We start from the raw sequence: 20591 nt of genomic DNA, 5'->3' as shown, positions 1-20591 counted from the left end.
TGCACAGTGTTTTTGCCAGATAACACTGTGCAATAACTGAGAGGAGCTCAGTGAATAAAGCTACAAAAGACCTAAAGATGGGAGAGGCTGTAAGCTGTTGATGGAAATGGGGAGCCAAAACGGGACTGCTGGGCAAGCAAGGGGTCTAGCCAAGAATCAGGATGGCGAAGTGAAGCAAGATAGAGTAGGCAGTCAGCTGAAAATGGGGATGATGCAAATGAAGAAAGGAGGAGCAAAGTGTAATGTAAACCCGTCTGTCTGTCTGTCTGTCTGTCTGTCTATCTAGGCCTAGGTCAGGAGGAGGTGCTTTCTGCCAGAAGAAAGGGGGATTCCAGAGTATTAAGGACTATGCAGCAAAGGATTAAGGGGATACAGGGACCGAACAAATTTAAGATTGGATAAGATATTATGCCAAGTCTAGACTTTGAGAGGGCTTCTCCACTTTCAAAATGAATATAAAATGCAAAATTAGGACTGGGCCAAGATGTTTTATTGTCTGACGCAGAAAATCCAAACAGCAATCCATCCCACAGTAACAATTTGATGCCTTTCAGTGAAAACCACTCTGATGGTAAGGCCCTGGGAAGAAGTGTGTCTTCCCCTGCCATTGTGGAGTGATCATAAAGTTCTGGTCCTTCACAGTTCTTAGTCTGTTGCAGGGAAAACCTAATAAAGGTGGGATTTCCAGGTAGGGATGTAGGATAAATTAATCTGGTTCTCATTTTAATGTGAACCTACCTAATTCACACTGCCTGGCCCAGGTGTGAATTTTGTGATGCCATTCTCCAATCCAAAAGTGCATATTTTAAGGGAATGTATGGTGAAAATCATGTACAAAAATGCACAATATTAGGGGAAATTGCATGCAAAAATGCACGTTAGGAATGTGCACAAAAATGTGTATGCATTTTTGTACGAGTGTTTTTAAAACAAATATTGCAAATTGATGTGGAAATGGGACAGAACAAAGTTAAGATTGGAAAAATGTGCAACTGGAGTTGACAGATCCATGCATCCCTGTTTCCAAGCCAGAGGTCACTCTCTAGATCCTGTTTAAGATCATGCTGGTGTATGCCTCTTGTTAAAGCTATGTGGTGTCAGACTGAGACTGATCTTTTTCTCTTAGCGGAATTCTGAGTGAAAAAAAAGTGTTGCCAGAGTGGTTAGAGGGAAAAAGACTGTGTCAGCTTAAATAAAGCTCTCAGGAAGGGGAGAGATGGCAAAAGCGAAAGCAGGAGAGTCTCATACAGACACTTAAACAGAGAGGGATCATAAGTTGTCTCAGAGCAGCAATTGAGTCCAGAGTACAAGTGGCTCTGTTAGATAAATTCGATAAATCTGATTTCAGCAATCCAGACAGTTGGACCTGCTTGGTCAGGCAGTTATAAAGATATGGGTTGTCTTCTAAATTTGGAAAAAAAAAAAACCCTCACAGAAATGCCAAGTGAATGCCCTTGCATCTGCTATGAGAAATGCTAACGATATTCTAAGTGCCCTATCCCTTACTGAGGAGGAAAAGTGAGAATACAGGAAACCTTAAAGAAATAGCAAAGCAATTTACAGGCCAGTTACACATAATACAGGGGATACTGTACCAGTTAACATTAATATAGTAACGAGGGTTGGAGGGTGGGAAATGGTCATGGACCCATACATATATATATAGTAAGAACTATAATCATCTAGAGAGCAAGACAGACTTTACCATTAACTGGAAGAGAGATTACAAAGACTAGAAGGCATGGCAAGAAGCCAAGCCACAGCTTCCAGCTATGTCCAGCAAAAGAGGCAGTGTAGGAAGTGCCATAAAAAGAGACATTTTGCAATAGTATGCTGGTCATTAAGAATAGTAGAAACAATTCAAGAAGGAAGGCCATCACTGGACAATGAGGACTCCCTGTTTTGAGGAACTGTATTTTCAATAGAAACCCCCCCGCCGTGGTATACAAATGTGTATTTAAATGAACAAAGCCTTGAATTTAAGATTGATACAGAGGCAGCAGTCACTGCAATCCCCCCCGCCCCCATTAATGTCCATCTCGGGACGGACAGTGAAAAAACCAATTAAGATATTATGTGTAACAACAAATTGACTGACTGTGGCCAGTTCCTTGGCAAACTGCAGAAAAACCAGGCAGGGTTTCAACAGCATCCCTGCTTGGGTTATCAGCCATATAAGAGTTACACTTAGTAGAAGAACTGGAATATATCAATGAACAAAAATCAAATCTCAAGATTTGAGAATGCACAAAAAACAAAGTCTATGGTTGCTGCCTAGCATTTTATGTATTCTGTTTAGCTTCTCTAATTTTGGGGGCTGCATATTTTGATATCTAGATAATCTACAAAGGCAGGCAGGAAGCCACAAGGGCAATTCCTGACCCTGACTAACATTAAACCATCTGCTCTCTTGGGTAGGGAAGCTGCATGGGGAAATTTGTAAGAAATAAATATACAATCAGTCTCCATTCCTTTCCCTCCAACATGGAGGGGGGTAGTGGGGGGAGAGATATATTTGGGTCAACAGCTCTTGTTCTAGTGTGTTTTATTTTATAAGGAGGCTAAGTGATTTGATAACTAGGCCAGCCTTGTTTACTACTCATTTACCCGCAAACCTTCTGATTTGCACCAATGTGTTTTCGTATTACATAAGCAACATCCAGTTCTGTTTGGGGTATTTCCAGAGGTAAGGTGTTTTGGATGTTGGTACACTGATTCATCATGCCTGACACCTGTACCAGTCCATTTGCTTATTCCTGCTTCTTCAAACACCAGGTGAGGATTAACAACATTGTTTAAATTATGGGTCCCAAGGGAATGTGCGAACATCTGAACATCTGTACTCCCTTTCCTGATACTTCCTCTGTTCTTCTGATTTTGTGTTAAATGGTCCAGCAAGTAGTGCATGAAGGTGGATGGTCTATTTAATCTAGAATCACATCAGTGAAATAAATATTGCTACTATTTTTCTACAAACCTTTTCTTATTTTAGTGAACAAATGAAATTCAACAGAACCATAATATAGTTCTTCTTCGTGGTCTCTGTGCATCACACATATGGGCTCTGCGCCTGCGCAGAGACTCGTTCGGGAAACTTCCGAGCTGAGTAGATTTTTGGCGGGAACCCCTCCCCCCCCGGCATATATAGCATGGGTTCCCCCCTTCCCCTCAGTTCCTGTGATGGTGGCTTTCCTAGATAGTAGTACGCATGACATCTTCAGTGACAAGCAAGTCCCACACAATCTTGACATCATATATGAGTATTAGATGCCAAGTCCCCATACTGTACCACTGGAGCAAGAGTAGCTTTAAAAATATTTTTGAAGGGGAAACTGTGATGAAGACAAGCAACCTAACCTTTCCCCTCACCATTATGCACCTTTCTCATAAAAAAACACCCTCTCCTTTCGATACTAGGTTAAGCATAGCCTCTCCCAAAGTTTAAAAAGAAGGTGACTAGTGACCACAATTGCATAGTAACCACAGCCCACAACTAGGCTATCGCCCATTTTATCTAGCACTGGATCGAAACTAGCACTACTTTAGTACTAAGAATTAAAAAAAAGAGTTTTTAAAATTATCAGGAAAGATGTTTTAAGCAGCATTTTATGCAGAGTATTACATGACCTTCATGCAGATAGGTTATTAAAATAAGAGGAGTGTATAGAAAATAAAATTATTAGTGTAGTTGAGTAAAGATGGATTGTGCAGTTGCATAAATGAAGGACTCCGTTTTGATGCACACACCAACCACCCTTCTAAATGACAGTGAGGGTTAGGACAGATTCATCCTTGTTACACTAAATTTCCATTCATTAGTTGTACAAATGAAATAATACTATTATATTTTCCATTAATGGGCAAATTTTAAATTCTTCATCTAAGAATCAAACGTCACCCATCAGTTTTTTTGTAAAGTAGTTAAGAAGATGATGCATGAAGGATGAAAGATAGCAGGGTGCTCTCCTAACTGTTCTAACCAGCATCCTCTTTATGCTAAATCATAGTTTCTCAAATGTGTTTACCAGGAATTCTGATGTAGCTGCTGAGGAACAGAGGCAGAAATGGGGCAGGAAGTAGTAAGCTGTCAGAACTTGGAGACTTAGTTTGCATCTTGAAGATACTAATTTGAAAACTGTAGTGATAGAGATTATGGAAGCAAGAGGCATGAAAAGAAGCAAGAAACTAGAGGTACTCTGGTTTGCACTGCATCACGTTCTTGTTATTATTCGCTTATAAATCACCTAAATTTTTCCCAGCACTGTATATATACTGAAAGATAAAACAGTGCCTGTTCACAGGCTCATGATCAAATAGACATGATGCAAAAGGAAAAAAGAATGGGAAGGAAAAAGGAAAGCAGGCATTGGAATAGCAGTTCTTTCTGTCGCCAGTGTATGGGCCTGGATTGGTCTCCCCCTTGCCATAATGTTCTTTCTGGGAGGCAGGGGATGGAGCATCACAAAGGCCCTTTGTTTCCTGGCTGATTGGCTTTGGTCCATCAGGAACATACAAAGCAAGATAAGCCGAGTGTACCGTACCTTTACAATCTGGTTTTTGGGGTCACACAGCACTTGAAAGGAACATACTTCTGGGTGGGGTGGGGGAGTAGAACTGAAAGTCATCAAACTGGCAGGGGCTGCTCAGCCAGTGAGAGAGGCTTGTTTTCTGGCCCATGTCCAGGTTCCCCCCTGCTACTACATTATTATGAATGGAGAGCAACTAATTTTTCCCTATGTGTGCAGATTTTCCAGAAGAAGCCAAAATCCCCGATTATCTAGTGCAGCATCTGAAGGCTCCCTATAGAGCATCCTCCCCTCACTGCCATTTACTGCATTCCAGCAATCTGCTGTGGAGTTATTGCTCCCACCCATTTTTCCCCATCTGCGCAATTTTGCCTTGATAAACCAAAACCCCCATTCTTGAGTGCAGCATCTGAAGGCTCCCCCTGAGAGCAGCCCCCCCATTTTACCCCATTCCAGCAAAGGGTTGCGGCCTTATTGCTTCCACCACCACCATCCCTTTCTCCTTCTCTGGGTGCTTTCTCCCTGCTTGTAGTGACAGGCTTCGGAGACGTCGCCAGATCAGAGAAGTGACTTTACGTAACATCAAAGAAGCAACTTTACACAATATCAGAGACACCGTTTAACACAATGGAGATGCAAAGTAATGCAAACATCAGAGAAGTGCATCATCACGGAGGGAAATTACTGGTGAAATGGGAGTGCAGAGCAATTCTGAAGGTTGGAAAGGCTCAGTGAGGTCATGGCCAGGTGAAAGAAACACCCCTGGGCAGAGCTATCATGCTGAAGTAAATGCAGAGGATAGGGACACACAGCACCAGAAGTGCGGAGAACCCAAATTAAAGAAATAAAACAGTAAAAGTAGTCTCAGAAAATCCGGCATTTCCACCAGAAATCTCTGGTGTGGTTGCAGATTGGCCACGACATCATCTACCGTCAGTGACCCTGAAATGTGCCCCATTCACAGCAAATCCCCCATGAGGACAGCCCCAAGGCCAGTGTGCTCCCCTTCAGCGCTCCATTCCCAAAGCCAGTACTTAAAAGTTGGAAACATTTCTTCACAGCCTTCAGTTTATAACATCCATTATATAAGTAAGAAAACCTAAACCAGACATTATTATTACTCAGTACCAAATAGCTCCAGCATCCAAAGGCCAACAAAATTAGAATCTTGCAGAATATCAATCACAATCCTTTAAGGGGTAAAAAGCAAACAAAAATATATTTAATGAGATTTCTGAAAGATGACAATGATTTGTGCAATAGACTATTTGATGTTATTTATTCAGTTTTAAACTAAGGGGATAAACACATGTACTATGCCAGTTTCACTATTTTACTTTTAACGATTGTATCTAATGATAATATTTATTTTCTTAAACATATTGGTGGTTATATCTTCAGAGACAAAAAATGCTGAGTAGTATTTGCTCTACTCTGAGTGCTCTGAGTGGTGTTTGCATCTCTCTCTTTTTTTTTTTTTTTTTACTACCAATGATAGTCAAATTTCCTGACTTATGAGTATCCCTATTGTAAAAATTAGCTAAGAATTGTATATTGCTAGCATCATATAGCTGTCTTCCCATGATTTGTCCGAATACACCCTCTTTTTAAATGAAAGCTTCTTCTCATCTGAGTAGCCGGAAATGACATGCTTATACTATTCTAGACTAAAACTTGGCCGAAGAGTTGTATTGTGCTGAAACGAAATACTTTATATTTGGAATGTGAAACATGAACAAAAGTCCCCATATTTTCAGGCACAAAAGTCTTTAAAATAATATGTCTTTGACTAAAAGCAGGAATTCTGATATCTGAAATATTGTCAAGTATATTTTTTTTAAAACAAGTTGTGGAGCCAACCTATTTATTTATTTAGTTATTTATTTATATCACATTTATATACTCCTTTCCACAAAGTTCCAAAGTGGCAAACATACAATATCATACCCTCAAAAATAACTGTAAAATATAACAATAAAACTATGCAATAATAAAAAATACTAATCAACAGTAAAACTGTACATACTACAGACCACAGCTAGCTAGGTCACACTTCAAGGAAAGCCTGTGTGAGGAGATGGGTATTCCTCTACCATTCATACATCAATTTAAACTAAGAATGTGCAGATAATTTTCCGACACTGAGATATTTTACTTAGTGTGTCAGTTATACTTACATCTTTTTAAAAAGCTCCTTAAGAGGTTCAGGGCCCACTTTGACAATCCTATATCAGAGAGAGAGGAAAACTTCTCATTGACAAATTATGCCAACACAGGTCTCTCCTTTTTCTAACGGAGAGTCACAGTTGCATACAGGGCCAGCCCTAGGATAAATAGCACCCTGGGCAAGGAGTGCCTTTGGTGCCCCCTCCCCCGTAGTAAATTTTGCAGGGCCACCCAGAGGATTTATGGGACATAGTGCAGGTGTAACAATGAGCAATGCCCATCGACATCGCTCAAAACCTTGATCTCTCAGCTGCTGTGCTACATTTTTCACAAGCCAAAGTTCAAAAAGCCACATTCTGAGCAATGGCAGTGCAGTATGCAACACAGCAGAAACAACAGGTTTTGCTTACAATATTTTTTTGCTTTATTCGTTTTTGTATTATTTTATCTTTAAAAATAATAGAGAAAAGATTTAAATAAAAAAGCTATCCAACTGACCTCTTACTGCTTTATTTTATTATTATTTATATAGTGCTTATAGAGTTTACAGTATTTGAAGTGCTAAGTGCTCAGTAACATTGCCTCAAAGTAAAGCTGTGTTCCACTGATTTTTACCTAGCACAAATGACATCAAAGTGGAAATTGAAAAAGAATTACTGTAAAGCGAACTGAAGGAAGATAATTTTTGTAGCACCCAAACAACCTGTAGAACCTTGAGAGAAAGGCTACAGACCCTTGCTTTTTGCCATCCTAGCTTACTGCAGACAGGGCATACAGAAAGCACAGCCACTGAACTTAGCTTGGCACCCCACCCCAGCTCAGCTTGGTGCCCTCCTCAGCTTGGCTCCCCAGGCAACCACCCAGCTCGACCACCCATAAGACTGGCCCTGGTCACATAGAAATTCAAAACGTGTCTTAAGGTGCAATTCTATGCATGTTTAGACAGAAAAAAGCTCTACACCTCCCAGTACTCCCCAGCTAGGCATGCTGGCTGGGGAATGCTGGGAGTTGTAGGCCTTTTTTTGCTGTCTGAACATGCATAGGATTGCTTCCTAAAGGAGTTATATCCCCAGAAGGAAAAAACACACACATTCCAGATGATATAAATCACCAAGAAAAACACAGAATAAATCATTGATTTAAATCAAGTTTTCTATTTTGTATCATGTGTTTCCTGAACAAGAATACATACAAATTGGTTGCAGTAATAATTAAAACACAAACCTTTGTAATACCTGGATAAACCTTTTATAATGCCTAAGAGCCCAAACTGCTGTTCATACTGTACATATGCCCTATATCTGCTTAGAGACAAGGGGGTGGCAATTGTGAAATTAATGGATTTGTGTTTGGCAATCCATATACACTAGGTGATATATTTTATTTGAAGACAAGGACACTATTTGAAGTCAGTGGCCCAGTTCAGACATGAAGATCTCAGTCCAATCAACCATGATCCTGATCCTGCTTTGATATCCTTGTTTACTTAAACCACAGTATCCTGGTTCAGAGTGATATTGTCCACTCCAACTGATAGAGGCTCTTCAGGATCTCCAGCAGAGGTATTTCCCATCATTTGCTATGTGGCCATTGAACTGGAAATGCCAGGGATTAAATCTGGAGCTATCTGCATGCAAAGCATGTACTCTACCACGGAGCTATGGCCATTCACCTTCTGTCCATCACTCTTTACAATGCTTTTATTTATTGCAGTTCAGCCAGCCAGCATTCATTTAGTATCTAGGAAACAAGTATGAAAAGTAATATAGATCGAATTAGTGCTGTTTCTTTTCTTTTAAATTATCTTCAGAACTTCAAAGAAACCTAGGACCATTTTAATATAAAGGTCATTTTAAACAAATAATCCCAAAAGAGGGAATCTGCCCTGATGAAATTAAGCTCATTGTATATCACACCTTGGCAGTTCAATTATCGACAATACCAATGTTTGCTTTGTGAAGCAATTATTAAATCCTTTTAAAAAAGGCAATACATGAGAAATGCCAGTAGCATTTCAGTTACAATATTAAAGGAAGCTAGATGAAAGTGAACATATATATATCCATGTCAGACTTCCTACCATTTTGCACGCTCATATTGATTTCTTTTGACATGGTCTTCATTTATTGAGTACTTTTTTTTAAACTCCCCTGTCCATTACAGTACATGCTGCGAGCAATTGTAAAAGGAAGCCAAGGTATATTAAACCTGCCTGAAGTCAAAATGTAATCTAACACCTGTAGTCTGTAATTTGTCATCACTTCATAGATAGTTTTTTTGTTTTTTAATAACACTTTGTGAATGTTCTTGAGTTTGTAACTTTAGGATACTATATAGCCCAAGAAAAGTGATGGAACTAAATCACAGCATTTAATGCAGTTTTATTGCATCAAGGTGCAAAATCACAGCTCCAAACAAACTCAAAGAAAATACTTTTTTGGAGTTTTAATGTAATACTGCAGTGTTTAGCTAAAGGACACAAATACCTTTCACAGGGCAAAATAAAATAAAGTCTTAACCACTCTTTGAAAGGAAAAACAGGCTCAGGTGCAAATTGTAACTTCTGCTGCAGTTTGTCATGTAGACGTTCCTAGCAGCCAGTAAAGGTTCTTGGCAGAAAATTCTATCTAATTAATGCTCTTGCCAACAGGATGCCCAGGCTATGATTGTGTTGGAAGTTGCAGATTATTTACCAAAGCTTTGTAGCTGTTGTGCTCTTCTCTATATAAATTGGATACTGTAGATAAACTATACCGCAGTTCTCTCTAGGTATGTTTATAGTACCTGCAAACATCTGTTTCAAGAATGTAAAGAGGCAGTGCACCCTCCTTCAGCATTAATATAGTCCTGTAAAGTGCAGCACTTAAAAGGTGGTTCTGAAGTTTTAGTACTCTACATTTCTGAGACACCCGAATTAGATGTTGAGAATGCATAGATATGGGCAGTTGATTGATTTTGAAACTGGGCAGTACAAATGATGATTGTGTCAGGTATTCCACATCTCCCTGTAGGAGCATTTTGACCAGTGACTTTTAAAGAGCCTAGATTTTAAACCCACTGCTTTTAAACTGATGGAAGTTTTAGAATTGAAAGATCCACTGAAGATATTTTTTGCTTTAAGTAAATTTGCTTGTATTGTTCATTTTAGCAGTCACAAAATGAGACTTAATTTGGCTTACCATGAATAGAGAATGCAGTTGGATTCTGTACATAACTCTGTAAAGCTGTAGCACAGTTCTCCTCAACCTGGCATGCTCCAGATGTGTTGGGACTGCAACTCCTGTCATTCCCAGGCAGCATGGCCATGCTGGCTGGGAATGATGGGAGTTGCAGTCCCAACACATCTGGATTGTGCCAATTTGGGAAACGTCATTTGACTTCAGCATTCTGTTTCTTTGTCCTTAACTCTATCTTCTTTCCATCTACAACACTTTCCTTCCTACCCACTACCATGATACACAGTTTAGCTGGGTGGGATTCTATTTGTTTGAACCCTATCCTCCTTCAAATCCTTCCTAAAATCCCACTTCTCCTGCAGTTTTTCCCCTAGATCACCATGGCCCCATTTGTTGCTGTAATATGTTTCCAGTTAATTATTATCTCCCATTGATTTTACTTACTGTTATTTTTTTCCCCTGTTAATTTAATTATCCCACTCTAAAGTCCCACATCCCAAGTTGTGTAGGGCTCTAAGGGCCAAAACCAGCCTTTGGAATTATGCTTGGAAATGGACTGGAAGCCAGTGCAGTTGTATTAATACCAGTGAGAGATGTTCCATTTGACTTGTCGCAGTCAGTAATTTAGCTGGTGTCCCTTGAGGCAACAGAAGCTTCCAAGCTTCTTCAAAGCCAGTTCTGCGTTCATTGTTGTCAGGGCTGGGCCATGGACAGCAGCAGTCTGGAGCAAGCCAGGAGCCAGGTACCTGGATCCTTACTGAAAAGCAATCAGGATCAGAGGCAAGCTAGGAGCAGGAATGAGAACACGTCAGAAGTCTGGACAGAAGAAGGAAACCAGAGACACACCAGAACTCAGAAGACTTTGTTGCTCAAGCAAAGCTCCACTGAGAGAGGAAGCCCTCTTCTACTCCTTCTTGCCCAAGAGGAGCCAGTGGCCAGCCTAGGCAGGTGAAGTCAGTTCAGATCCAGAAGATTCTTAACTGAGAAGCAGGAATGACGTGGTTCACTATGTGGGACCATGGTCAGCAGTTTCTGACAAATGCATTCCAGGAATCTAAACAACATGTCAGAGTGTACATAACATCGTCATAATCAGGCCTCTCACTGCTGCCACGAGATAACTCTTCTGTCATAACAATACAAATGATTATCGACTGTTCTACAGCAGTCTTTTAGGGGGGGGGGGCTTTTGTAAAGGAGTGGCAGAATTGTGCTCATGAAGCTTCAGAGTCGTTGTCATTCCCCCACGCCCTCCCAGGCTGCTGACTCGCCCTTCCTCCTTGCCGAGTAAGTAACCGTCTTTGCTGCTTCAGGCAACATGCCCATGTAGCTGTGTTGGCTGCAACTGTTCTGACTCATTTCAGTGTACTCCCTGAACAGGACTGCTGTGTGTGTGATTTTTTCCTGCATGGCTGTGCAACCACGGAGGAAACATAACGTACACCATCATGTGTGAACATGGTCCATCTGCCTATTTATGATATGTACACATGTATAAAAGCAGTGATTAAGTGGCTCACCTGCCATATTTGAGACAAGCATAACAAAAGTTATGGCCATGGAGATAAAAACACCCAATAAGATTTCATGGTTCTGGAGAAGATATGTCAGAATTTAAAATAAGGATCACAGCACCAATTCTACTTCAAAAAAGAAACAAGTGAACCACATTGTAAAATAAAGAATTTTGAGGCTTGATGATGTAAATAATGTAGAAATGCGGCTTCTATTTCCAGTCAGCTGGGAGATTTTATAAATGCAGTAAAACTGCTCTTTTCACAAATACAGCTTTGTTAAACTTTAGCTTATTTAACACTCAAGGAAACACACACATACACCAGCTGTTTTGCTTCATTTGAAAGTGCAGTATCATGGAGAAAGGAAACAAAGGTTGGTTGAGTCTAAGTAATGAAATGCTATGCGACTACCTGTATATAGGATCCAGCATCCTCTCCATTGGATTTGGTTCACTTTAGAGGTGGGGAGCGACAGAGGGACTCTTCACCTACATCTTGACTTGTACTTCTCAAGTTATCTTCATGGACATTCAACTACCCTCAAGATAGAACAACAGTCTTCACTGTTGATCAAATAATTCTTTGCTCATAGTTTTAAAAGGACCTAAAGCCTGTGCTCAGTGGTTTTCAAACTTCTTATGCGCCATTCATATCCATCTGTCTGCTGTGGAACTTCTGTACATCTGCCACAGAACCCCTGCACATTTCAGAAGATTCCAGGGCATATTCCATTCAGTTAGTACTGGGTGCTAGAGTGGACTATTAGCTCTATGTGAACTGAGCACACATTGAAATAGAGCTGCCACCCTTTTTGGTAGACTTGCTGTGCCTTTAATAGCAGCCTGCAGTGCAGAAATAAAACAGGTGAGGTTTTTATGAACAAGAAGATAAAGTGATAAGGAAGAGTTTCAGCGGCTTAATTTCCACATGACAGGCAGCTTTTAAAGCTACAAGAGCAGGGCCAGTCACAAAAAGGATAGCCCTACACCAATACCAGTAGCACTGGAGAATCAGTTGTAGTGGGCAAGCTGACTTTCAAAGAAGCCAGTCCACCATTACCTGAATTTTTTCATTAAGAAAACTCCAGTAAGTTTTTCAGGAGCTACAGGGTTCCCTGGAATACAGCTTGAAACCACTGCCTTAGCTTATTACAAGTAATACAGATCATTCTCCTAATGATATCCTACATTATATATTTTCCTAAAGTTAATCATTCCATATCATACTTCCTTCCCTGCAGGCGTGTACTATTATTTTTTACACATGGTTCCCAGCTGGATTTCATTGCGGCCTTCAAAACATATTGCAATGTTGTGTGATTTAATAGGAGTCACTTATCTTTTTAAAGTCAACTTTCATCATATTAGGTCTCTGTATGTTTTCTATCTAAATAGGCTAATACCTCAGAAAGGTGAAAATTAATACCTATGAAACCTATGATTTTTCAAAAACAAAACAGTCTTGAGCCTTCAGCTTTTTTACACAACTGTGGATGCAGTATTACCTTTGCAAGTGGAAATGCATTAGAGAAGCATAAACGTTTGAGACCTGTGGCTAGGGAACAAAACATGTTTCAGTTCAGATTTGCAAGGAGATGGGAAATGATTTGGGAAAGAAATAGGAAGTCAATTCCAGATGGTCAAAATTGCAGAGAAGACTTGTGCTAATGAAAGGAGTAGAGGAAGGAATGAAAGTAGAGAGCTGAAAACACTTGGATTGGTCTGTGCTGCAATCCTAAGTGTATTTACTTGAAAATATGTAAAGACATTTGATTTACTTCTAAATAGTATTTAAGACAAGAGCCTCTTGACAAAACCCTCTCAGATTCTGCTATTTATAGTCAACTTGCGATGAGGTACTCATGAGAAGCCAACAGATGCTGGACTCAGCCAAGATAAAGCGGTGTCTTTTGCTTCTTGTTTACACAGGCTGTATGAAACTTGATTTGTTTTCCTTGTTTATTAACTGATATTAAACTTCCCGAGTTCAGATGTCATGGGACACTGATTTAATACAAGCCAGGACTTCACACCAAAGTGTGTTACAGGAGGGGAGGGGTAAGGAAGGAGCATTCAGCCTCAGTGCTTGTTTCCAGTTTCATAAACCATGGTTTATGAAACCTGGAACTTATCATCTGAACCAGGCATAATCTTCAAATGTGCAGAAGTTTATTTGGATTGGGGCCTGTACCAATCATCCACCCATTGTTCAAATAAAGTGGAAAGGGCAATCTAAAGAGGTAGGTGCAGTTTTGCCTTTTAAAATATTGCTATACCTCCTACTTGTGTCATTGAACATGGTAATAGAAAGTGGAATAAAAACCTCTTAAATAAATGAATGAATTCCTTTGAAAGTGGTTTAGATAGTCTTCCTTCTCAAATTAAACCTTTTAGCGCGTATGTCTTGGATGTATTATTTTGTAAATCCCAAGCAGTTAAACACTTGTCAGGTTGGATTGTTTCTATTGTTCCTGTTGCCAGCTCAATTAAATTGAACATATAACCCTTCCTCTCTTTTGTTATTTGTTGGTGCACCCCTTCAACCTCTCTGACAAGTGATACTTTGAGAAAATGTGCACATTCATCTGTATGTATGTATGTATGTATGTATGTAGCACTGCAAAGTATGTAGTGATCTGACACAGGGCTCTCATCCCCAGAGGTCACCGAGTCCAGGCTATGTATGTGGTGCTTTACTCAGTTTATAGGGGGCCTTGTCTGACTACATTCTCTTATATTCAACCATGGCGCAACTGAGATAGCATGGTGGAAGACCAATGCCAGCACTTCCTCACCATGCAGATAACTTCTGCATGATTGCATGGGGGGTTTGATAACATGTAAGGGCCCTGTTCATGGGATCCCCCCTGCCCTCAGAGGAGGAAGATAATGTGAGCAACACCTTTGTAAAGTCAGGTACTCGTATGGAGAGCCTAGTTAATACTGGATGTTGCCTCTCTCTGATTGGTGGGCGGGACACAACCTACTTTTATACCATGCTGTTATAGTACCACCATGGCTAAATATATGAAAATTTAGATTGAGCTGAGAAACCAATGGCGGGGGGAGGGGGGAATTAAAAAGAGTAATCCAATGATGCTATGAGTTACTGGATTGATGGATGTTATGACTAAAAAAGGAAGATGACATATTTCCTTTGCAGGGCCTCTTACTTCCTCTTCTTTTAATTTAAACAGTTGTTCTACTATTGTTTTGTTTTTTTGAGCCAATTTGTTTTTAGCAAATAATTGCAACATTCCTTTTTGTAGATAGGTTATGGTATATTTATTTAAACATGCAAATCATCAGGGCAAACGTTGGCCTTAAAGTTGGGCAATGCAGGACCTACCATGTAGTGGTTTAATGAAGTTAGGGAATTGAAGGACTGTACTTCTCACTTTTTTTTCCCTTTTTTTTCCTTGCTGATGCCAGCATGCTGCACTGGGCCACACATGCATGTCATTGCTGAAAAGTGATGAAGCAAGAGTGCCAAGAACATTTATTTCAACTCATCACATTCTGTAGGCCATACTACTGTTTTCTTGCTTACTGCATAATCACTGTAAGCTACCTTCTATTAAATCATGAAAAGAAACTCATTTCTTGTATTTTCCAATGCTGATAGTTGACTGAGACTTTAACTTCATTTGTCTACATTTCCTTCCAGTTCAAGTGTGTGTACACACACTCAATCTGAGACTGCATTACAAGTGATTTCAAGCTTTTCCTATTAACTGTAGGGGTTATACTTTTTTCTGTATATTGATCTCTAAAATCCTCATAGAATTTGCTCTGTGAGTTTAAATTGAAAGAGAATGGTAAAAACCATAACAATTGGCAGTTCTATGCAGTGTTTGTTGAGAGACTGATTAAACAACTTATAAATATGTTACTTGTCACTGATATAGAGATATAGGGTTAAAGAGAGAACAAACATAAGTTTTTTTTTAAAATAACTATATATGGATTTTTGGGTAGTGTGTATATTATGTATCTTCCTTAAGTCTGTAATACATTACATGTTCCTAATAAAATTTCATCCCGTATATTTTCCCGGAGATTTTTTAATGATGTCTACAAAATAGTTTTGAACTCAAACCTGAACATAAGAAAAGCATTGCTGGATCAGACCAAGGGTCCATCTAGTCCAGCATTCTGTTCACAGTGGCCAACCAGCTGTTGAACAGTAACCCAGAAGCAGGACACGAGTGCATCAGCACCCTCCCGCCCCATGTTCCCCAGCAACTGGTGCACATAGGCACACTGCCTCTGGTGCTAGAGATAGCACATAGCCATCAGGACTAGTAGCCATTGACAGCCTTCTCTTCCATGAATTTATCTAACCCCCTTTTAAAGTCATCCAAATTGGTGGCCATCACTACACCTTGTGGTAGTGAATTCCATAGTTGACTATGCACTGTGTGAAGAAGTACTCCCTTTTATCTGTCTTGAATTTCCCACCAATCAGCTTCATGGTATGACCCTGGGTTCTAGTATTATGAGAGATGGAGAAAAATGTCTCCCTATCCACATCTCCACACCATGCATAATTTTGTACACCTCTACATCTGTTATCATGGTAACGTATTAGAACACATGTACTAAATCTTCTGAAATCTTCATGCAGTGTGTTACAAACATCCCTAAAGTACACTGTTTTGATCCCTATCATGTGCCTTCTTTATTTGAAGATTGTGTTAGTTAAGCTTCTTGAAAAAAGCTTAAGACAGGTGTTTTGTTGTGAAATGAAGCCCTACAATGGGTCATTGATCTCATCTGAAATCCAACTGTTTTAATATATACCTGACAAAAGGTGGAATGATCAGAATATTACCATTACAAGTATCTTCAGCATTAACATGCCAGCATGATTGCCTCCAGGATCAGAGGCAGTATGCCTCTGAAAACTAGTTGCAGGGGAACCTACATGGGAGGGAGGATGCTAAATCGTGCTAATGTCCTGCTTGTGGACCTTCCATAGGCATCTAGTTGGCCACTGTGGGAACAGAATGCTTGACTAGATAGGGCTTTGGCCTGATCCACCACAGTTCTTCTTCTGTTCATTCACACATTGCACCATTTGTTTGACCTAAACTAGATCTGACATAGATTAAGTCATGCACTAATTCTATCAATTGAGGTAATCTGTCGTAGGTCTTGCACCACTAGTGGCAAGAATGCATCAGCAACAAAATTAAATGCATGGTGTACTTAGGGTATGGGTGCAGAGGTGGCTAGCAAAGAGCCATCTCCAGATGTTACCAAAATGTGACATTAGATTTAATTTAAAAGCTTGGTGGGAAGATAATTATGATTCTTTATTCCATACTATTTAGTGAATGTGAGGTAGGCTGTAAGTCAGGAAGAAGCCTCCAACTCACAAATTATATATATGCGCATGCGTGCGTGCGTACAGAGAGAGATTCTCTCTCTCTCTAGTGCATGTGTGGGTGCACGCGCACACACACACACAGTTCTTTCTCAAGAAGGAGGAGACATTGCATGAATTGGCCTGTATGCACACGTGTGGAGACTTTACATCAAACATTACCTTGTATGGTAGAAGGAAAAGGTGCCTGCTCTTCCTCCATGCAAAGAGAATTCATAGCCCAGGAAAGTATATGAGCAACATAACCTTCCTCTTCTTTTTAATAAATATTTCTTCAGTACACTTGCATTGTACAAAAGAGATGGAAAGCGGGAAGGAACAGGGTTTTTCCCCCTCCATAATACAGGTTTAGGGTCTTAATTTTATAAAGACTTGGATAATGTGGACAAGTATTGAGGTATCAGTTTTACTGAAGGATCAAGCAGATCTTGTGTCATGCAAGACTTACCTTAAATATGTATACGCTTTTGATTTTGCAGGTACTTCATAGACAGCAATCCCAGCCAGCCAAGGAAAACTCACCTCCAAGAGAAGAGGCCCTGCCCCCACCCGCAGAGGACACATGTACTAAAAAAACAAGATCCCGTACTAAGATTTCTTTAGAGGCTTTGGGCATCCTTCAAAGTTTCATTCATGATGTTGGCCTCTATCCAGATCAGGAGGCCATTCACACTTTATCCGCCCAGTTGGATCTGCCTAAGCACACCATCATCAAATTCTTCCAGAACCAGCGTTACCATGTAAAGCATCACGGGAAACTAAAAGAGCACTTGGGTACAGTGGTGGATGTGGCAGAATACAAAGATGAGGAGCTGCTGACTGAGTCAGAGGAGAATGACAGTGAGGAGGGTTCTGAGGAAATGTACAAAGTAGAAACTGAAGAAGAGAATCCAGAAAAAAACAAGGCAACTACTTCAGAAACTGACCAGAGATAATGTGAAAACGTCACAGGCAAAGCAATACATTGATCCAAGTTTTTGTTTTTTGTTTTTTGTGTTTCTTTTTTAAAATTACGTGTTTGGGGGGGTTTTCAGTGCTCATAGAGAATGTGCAAACTGAACAATTATTTTGCATAGCCCAATCAGACATTCCCTTGTAACAGGCACTTAAGTGTTACACTTGTTATGTTTGACTGAGACAATGTTAATTGTAATTCAGGTGGGATTACGTCATCGTTAACCTTGCACTTATGAAAGGAACCTCTAGCAAGTTACAGGAAGAAATAGACCTATGAAATCAATGAAGGAAATGATAACAGCGTGTGTGTGTGTGTGTGTGTGTGTGTGTGTGTTATATATATATATATTTACATCAAAATATATATATATGAAATTTGCATGGGACATAACATTACAATCTGAAAGTATAGACTGTGAAATGAGCTCGTTAAAGATGAGTCTTGTTTATGTATTAAAAGAAACCACTTCACAATGAGTTGCTTTGGCTTTTAGATAAACTGCTGCCTGCTCTCAGGGTGTGGTTACTATTTTGGAATACCTATTTATTTTCTATGTTTATCCCTGATTCTTTTAATTATTATTAAGGCTTCCACTTTGGCAGCTTGATGGGTAATTTTTGAGGTATGCATTTTAAAAACCTAAATCAACACTGCCAAAAAAAAAAAAAAAAGAGTGAGAAAGAAGAAGAGAGAAAATGGGGACAAAATCAGGGCACCTTAAAATTAAAATCCAAAACCAAGTGACTTTTAAAAACTTTAGTACATAATGCATATTTAAAGTCACACCGCATGTTTTTAAATCATTTCTGTAGCAAACAGATGGATTTTCATGGAATTTAGTGAGAATTCAGTGCACAGTAGACTTGTCTGCTAATGAGGTCTTCATAAAAAGTTGCTTTTATGAGATTTATTGTGTGGATTTTTACATTAAGCCACAGTTTATAGTGGTGTTATTTTTCAAAGGCGCAAACCATCTACACTGTTGCCGTGCAACTTCTGCTACTTTCAGTGGGGCTTGTGCAGCTTCAGTTCTTGTTCCTTTGCTTCTCTAGTGTTTGTCTGATATTTATGTTTAGGGAAATGTTGAAGTTGCTTCAACAAAGCTTTTACAAATGAAATCATAAAACTGAATCACAGCTATAATTCTGGGCAGGTTTGACTAGTTCTTAATCACCCAAAGGGTCTGATGGTTCTCCAGTGTGGAATTTCCTTCTGTACCTCATATATTGCTACATTTGGGTTCTTATGCTTACGGCTCATTATCTCAGTGAGACGAAATATTTTCAGCCAATAGACTCCCAAGGTACAGCCTTCATATGGTGTATGGCAGACTTGGTGGGAATACATTTTCTGAACTTGCTGCAATTCTAGGCAGTGAGAGTAAGCTGAACAACTTTTGTGTAGTCACTTCCTTGTCATAAACTGAAACCTTTTCCCAGTGACCTAGCATAGCAATTCTATTACATAAAGCAGAACTAATGCTGACTGACTGTACAATAGTACAAGCATTAAAGCTGCAATCTACTATAGTTTCCAACAATTTTTGAAGCTGTGGTTTGGAAGTGACATGAGCAGTGTTGCTGTTCCTCCTCTCCATTTTTTTTTTTTTTTAATAAAAGGGATATTTTGACTTCCTAATATGTCTGGGTTGTTTTGTGGGCTTTAAAACTCATGGCAGTTTTCTTTTTGACATGTGCTTTGTAACTTTTAACAAAGACCTCATGCAATATCACTTGGAAAGCTATTTTATGTTTCTTGCACAGGCATTGTAATATAGAACTGTTAATACTATTTATATATTTGAAAGGTATAAAAGGCAGGCATTAAAACAAACCTCTGTATAGATAGTTACTCAGAACGTAACAACATACAGGGAGATGACGTGTTGCAATACAAGCTAATTCTAGCTGCTCAGTAACCTCCAAAGTTTTTAAAGGGACTTTTCCAAAATCAATATTTGACATCCACAGTGTATCTGTATCCATTTCATATATCCTTGAAAAAGCAATGTTGGCTTGCTGACTTAAAAATCTCCATCCTTTACTTCTGTAGTATGCTGCAGCTTTAATCAAAAATTCAGTAGGCGCTGCTTTATGTTCTCCTTCGATTTACTCCTTTAAAACTCTTATCTGAGACTCTCTTGCTGAAATCACTACATATATGTAATATTGGTCAAGCTCTTGTAAGGTTATTCATCTCCTTAATAGCATCAGCATTGGGTTTTTTTAAAAACACTTCAACCAAAAAACTTAGTAGGTATTTTTTTTCAATGCTGAGTCTTGCCTTCTTCCTTTCTTTTTTTGTTTTTTGTTTAAATTTCACTGCCAATTTTGCAGTGGTTCTTCTAAGTGAATCTGTGGGCATTTTCGCCTGTGGTCTTGCCAGAACTTTGCGAATTACAATGCATATATGTCTATTTATTCAATATTCATCATATAATATCTATTTGGAAAAAGAATCTTTTCTTGTAGTGCCTCTTAACAAAGCACAATTTTCCGCCTTTTTTGTGACATAAGAGAAAACTTTAAAAAAAATTGTGTTATTGCGGTATCAACAATGTGAATGAGGATTAACATATTGTAAATGTTCTTTTTCCATGTAAATCAACTTGATCTTTGTTATCACTAAGTGATAATTAAATTTTAACTTATGTGCATTGTTAGTCTGTTAGAATTTTTTGGTTGTTGAAATAAAACACATTCAGTAAATGACTTACTTTGTGATGGCATTTTTGGGTCCCCTCAATTTTCCTTCCCCTCTTCCTGAATTGATATGAAACATAAACAGTCAAAAATAAATCCCATTCTGATTTTAGAAATGAGATATAGGCTACTTTCCAATGACCCTATTTAAACATATA

General features: G+C 39.2%; 1 protein-coding gene across 1 annotated transcript in view; it reads left to right on the top strand.

Moving 5' to 3' along the window:
• The window catches only part of SATB2 (SATB homeobox 2), a 183612-nt gene extending 164251 nt beyond the window's left edge, over nucleotides 1–19361 (top strand). The window contains exon 10 of the mRNA XM_084829960.1: nucleotides 17253–19361. Within this exon, the coding sequence (XP_084686086.1) occupies nucleotides 17253–17708 (456 nt within the window). The 3' untranslated portion in view covers nucleotides 17709–19361. The remainder of the gene's footprint in view (nucleotides 1–17252) is intronic.
• The last annotated feature ends 1230 nt before the right edge of the window (nucleotides 19362–20591 follow it).

The sequence above is a fragment of the Heloderma suspectum genome, chromosome 1, assembly GCF_057233095.1.
Source record: "Heloderma suspectum isolate Gila_16-S chromosome 1, 16-S_ref, whole genome shotgun sequence".
Classification (NCBI taxonomy): domain Eukaryota; kingdom Metazoa; phylum Chordata; class Lepidosauria; order Squamata; family Helodermatidae; genus Heloderma; species Heloderma suspectum.
This window is presented reverse-complemented; position numbering and strand designations above follow the sequence as displayed.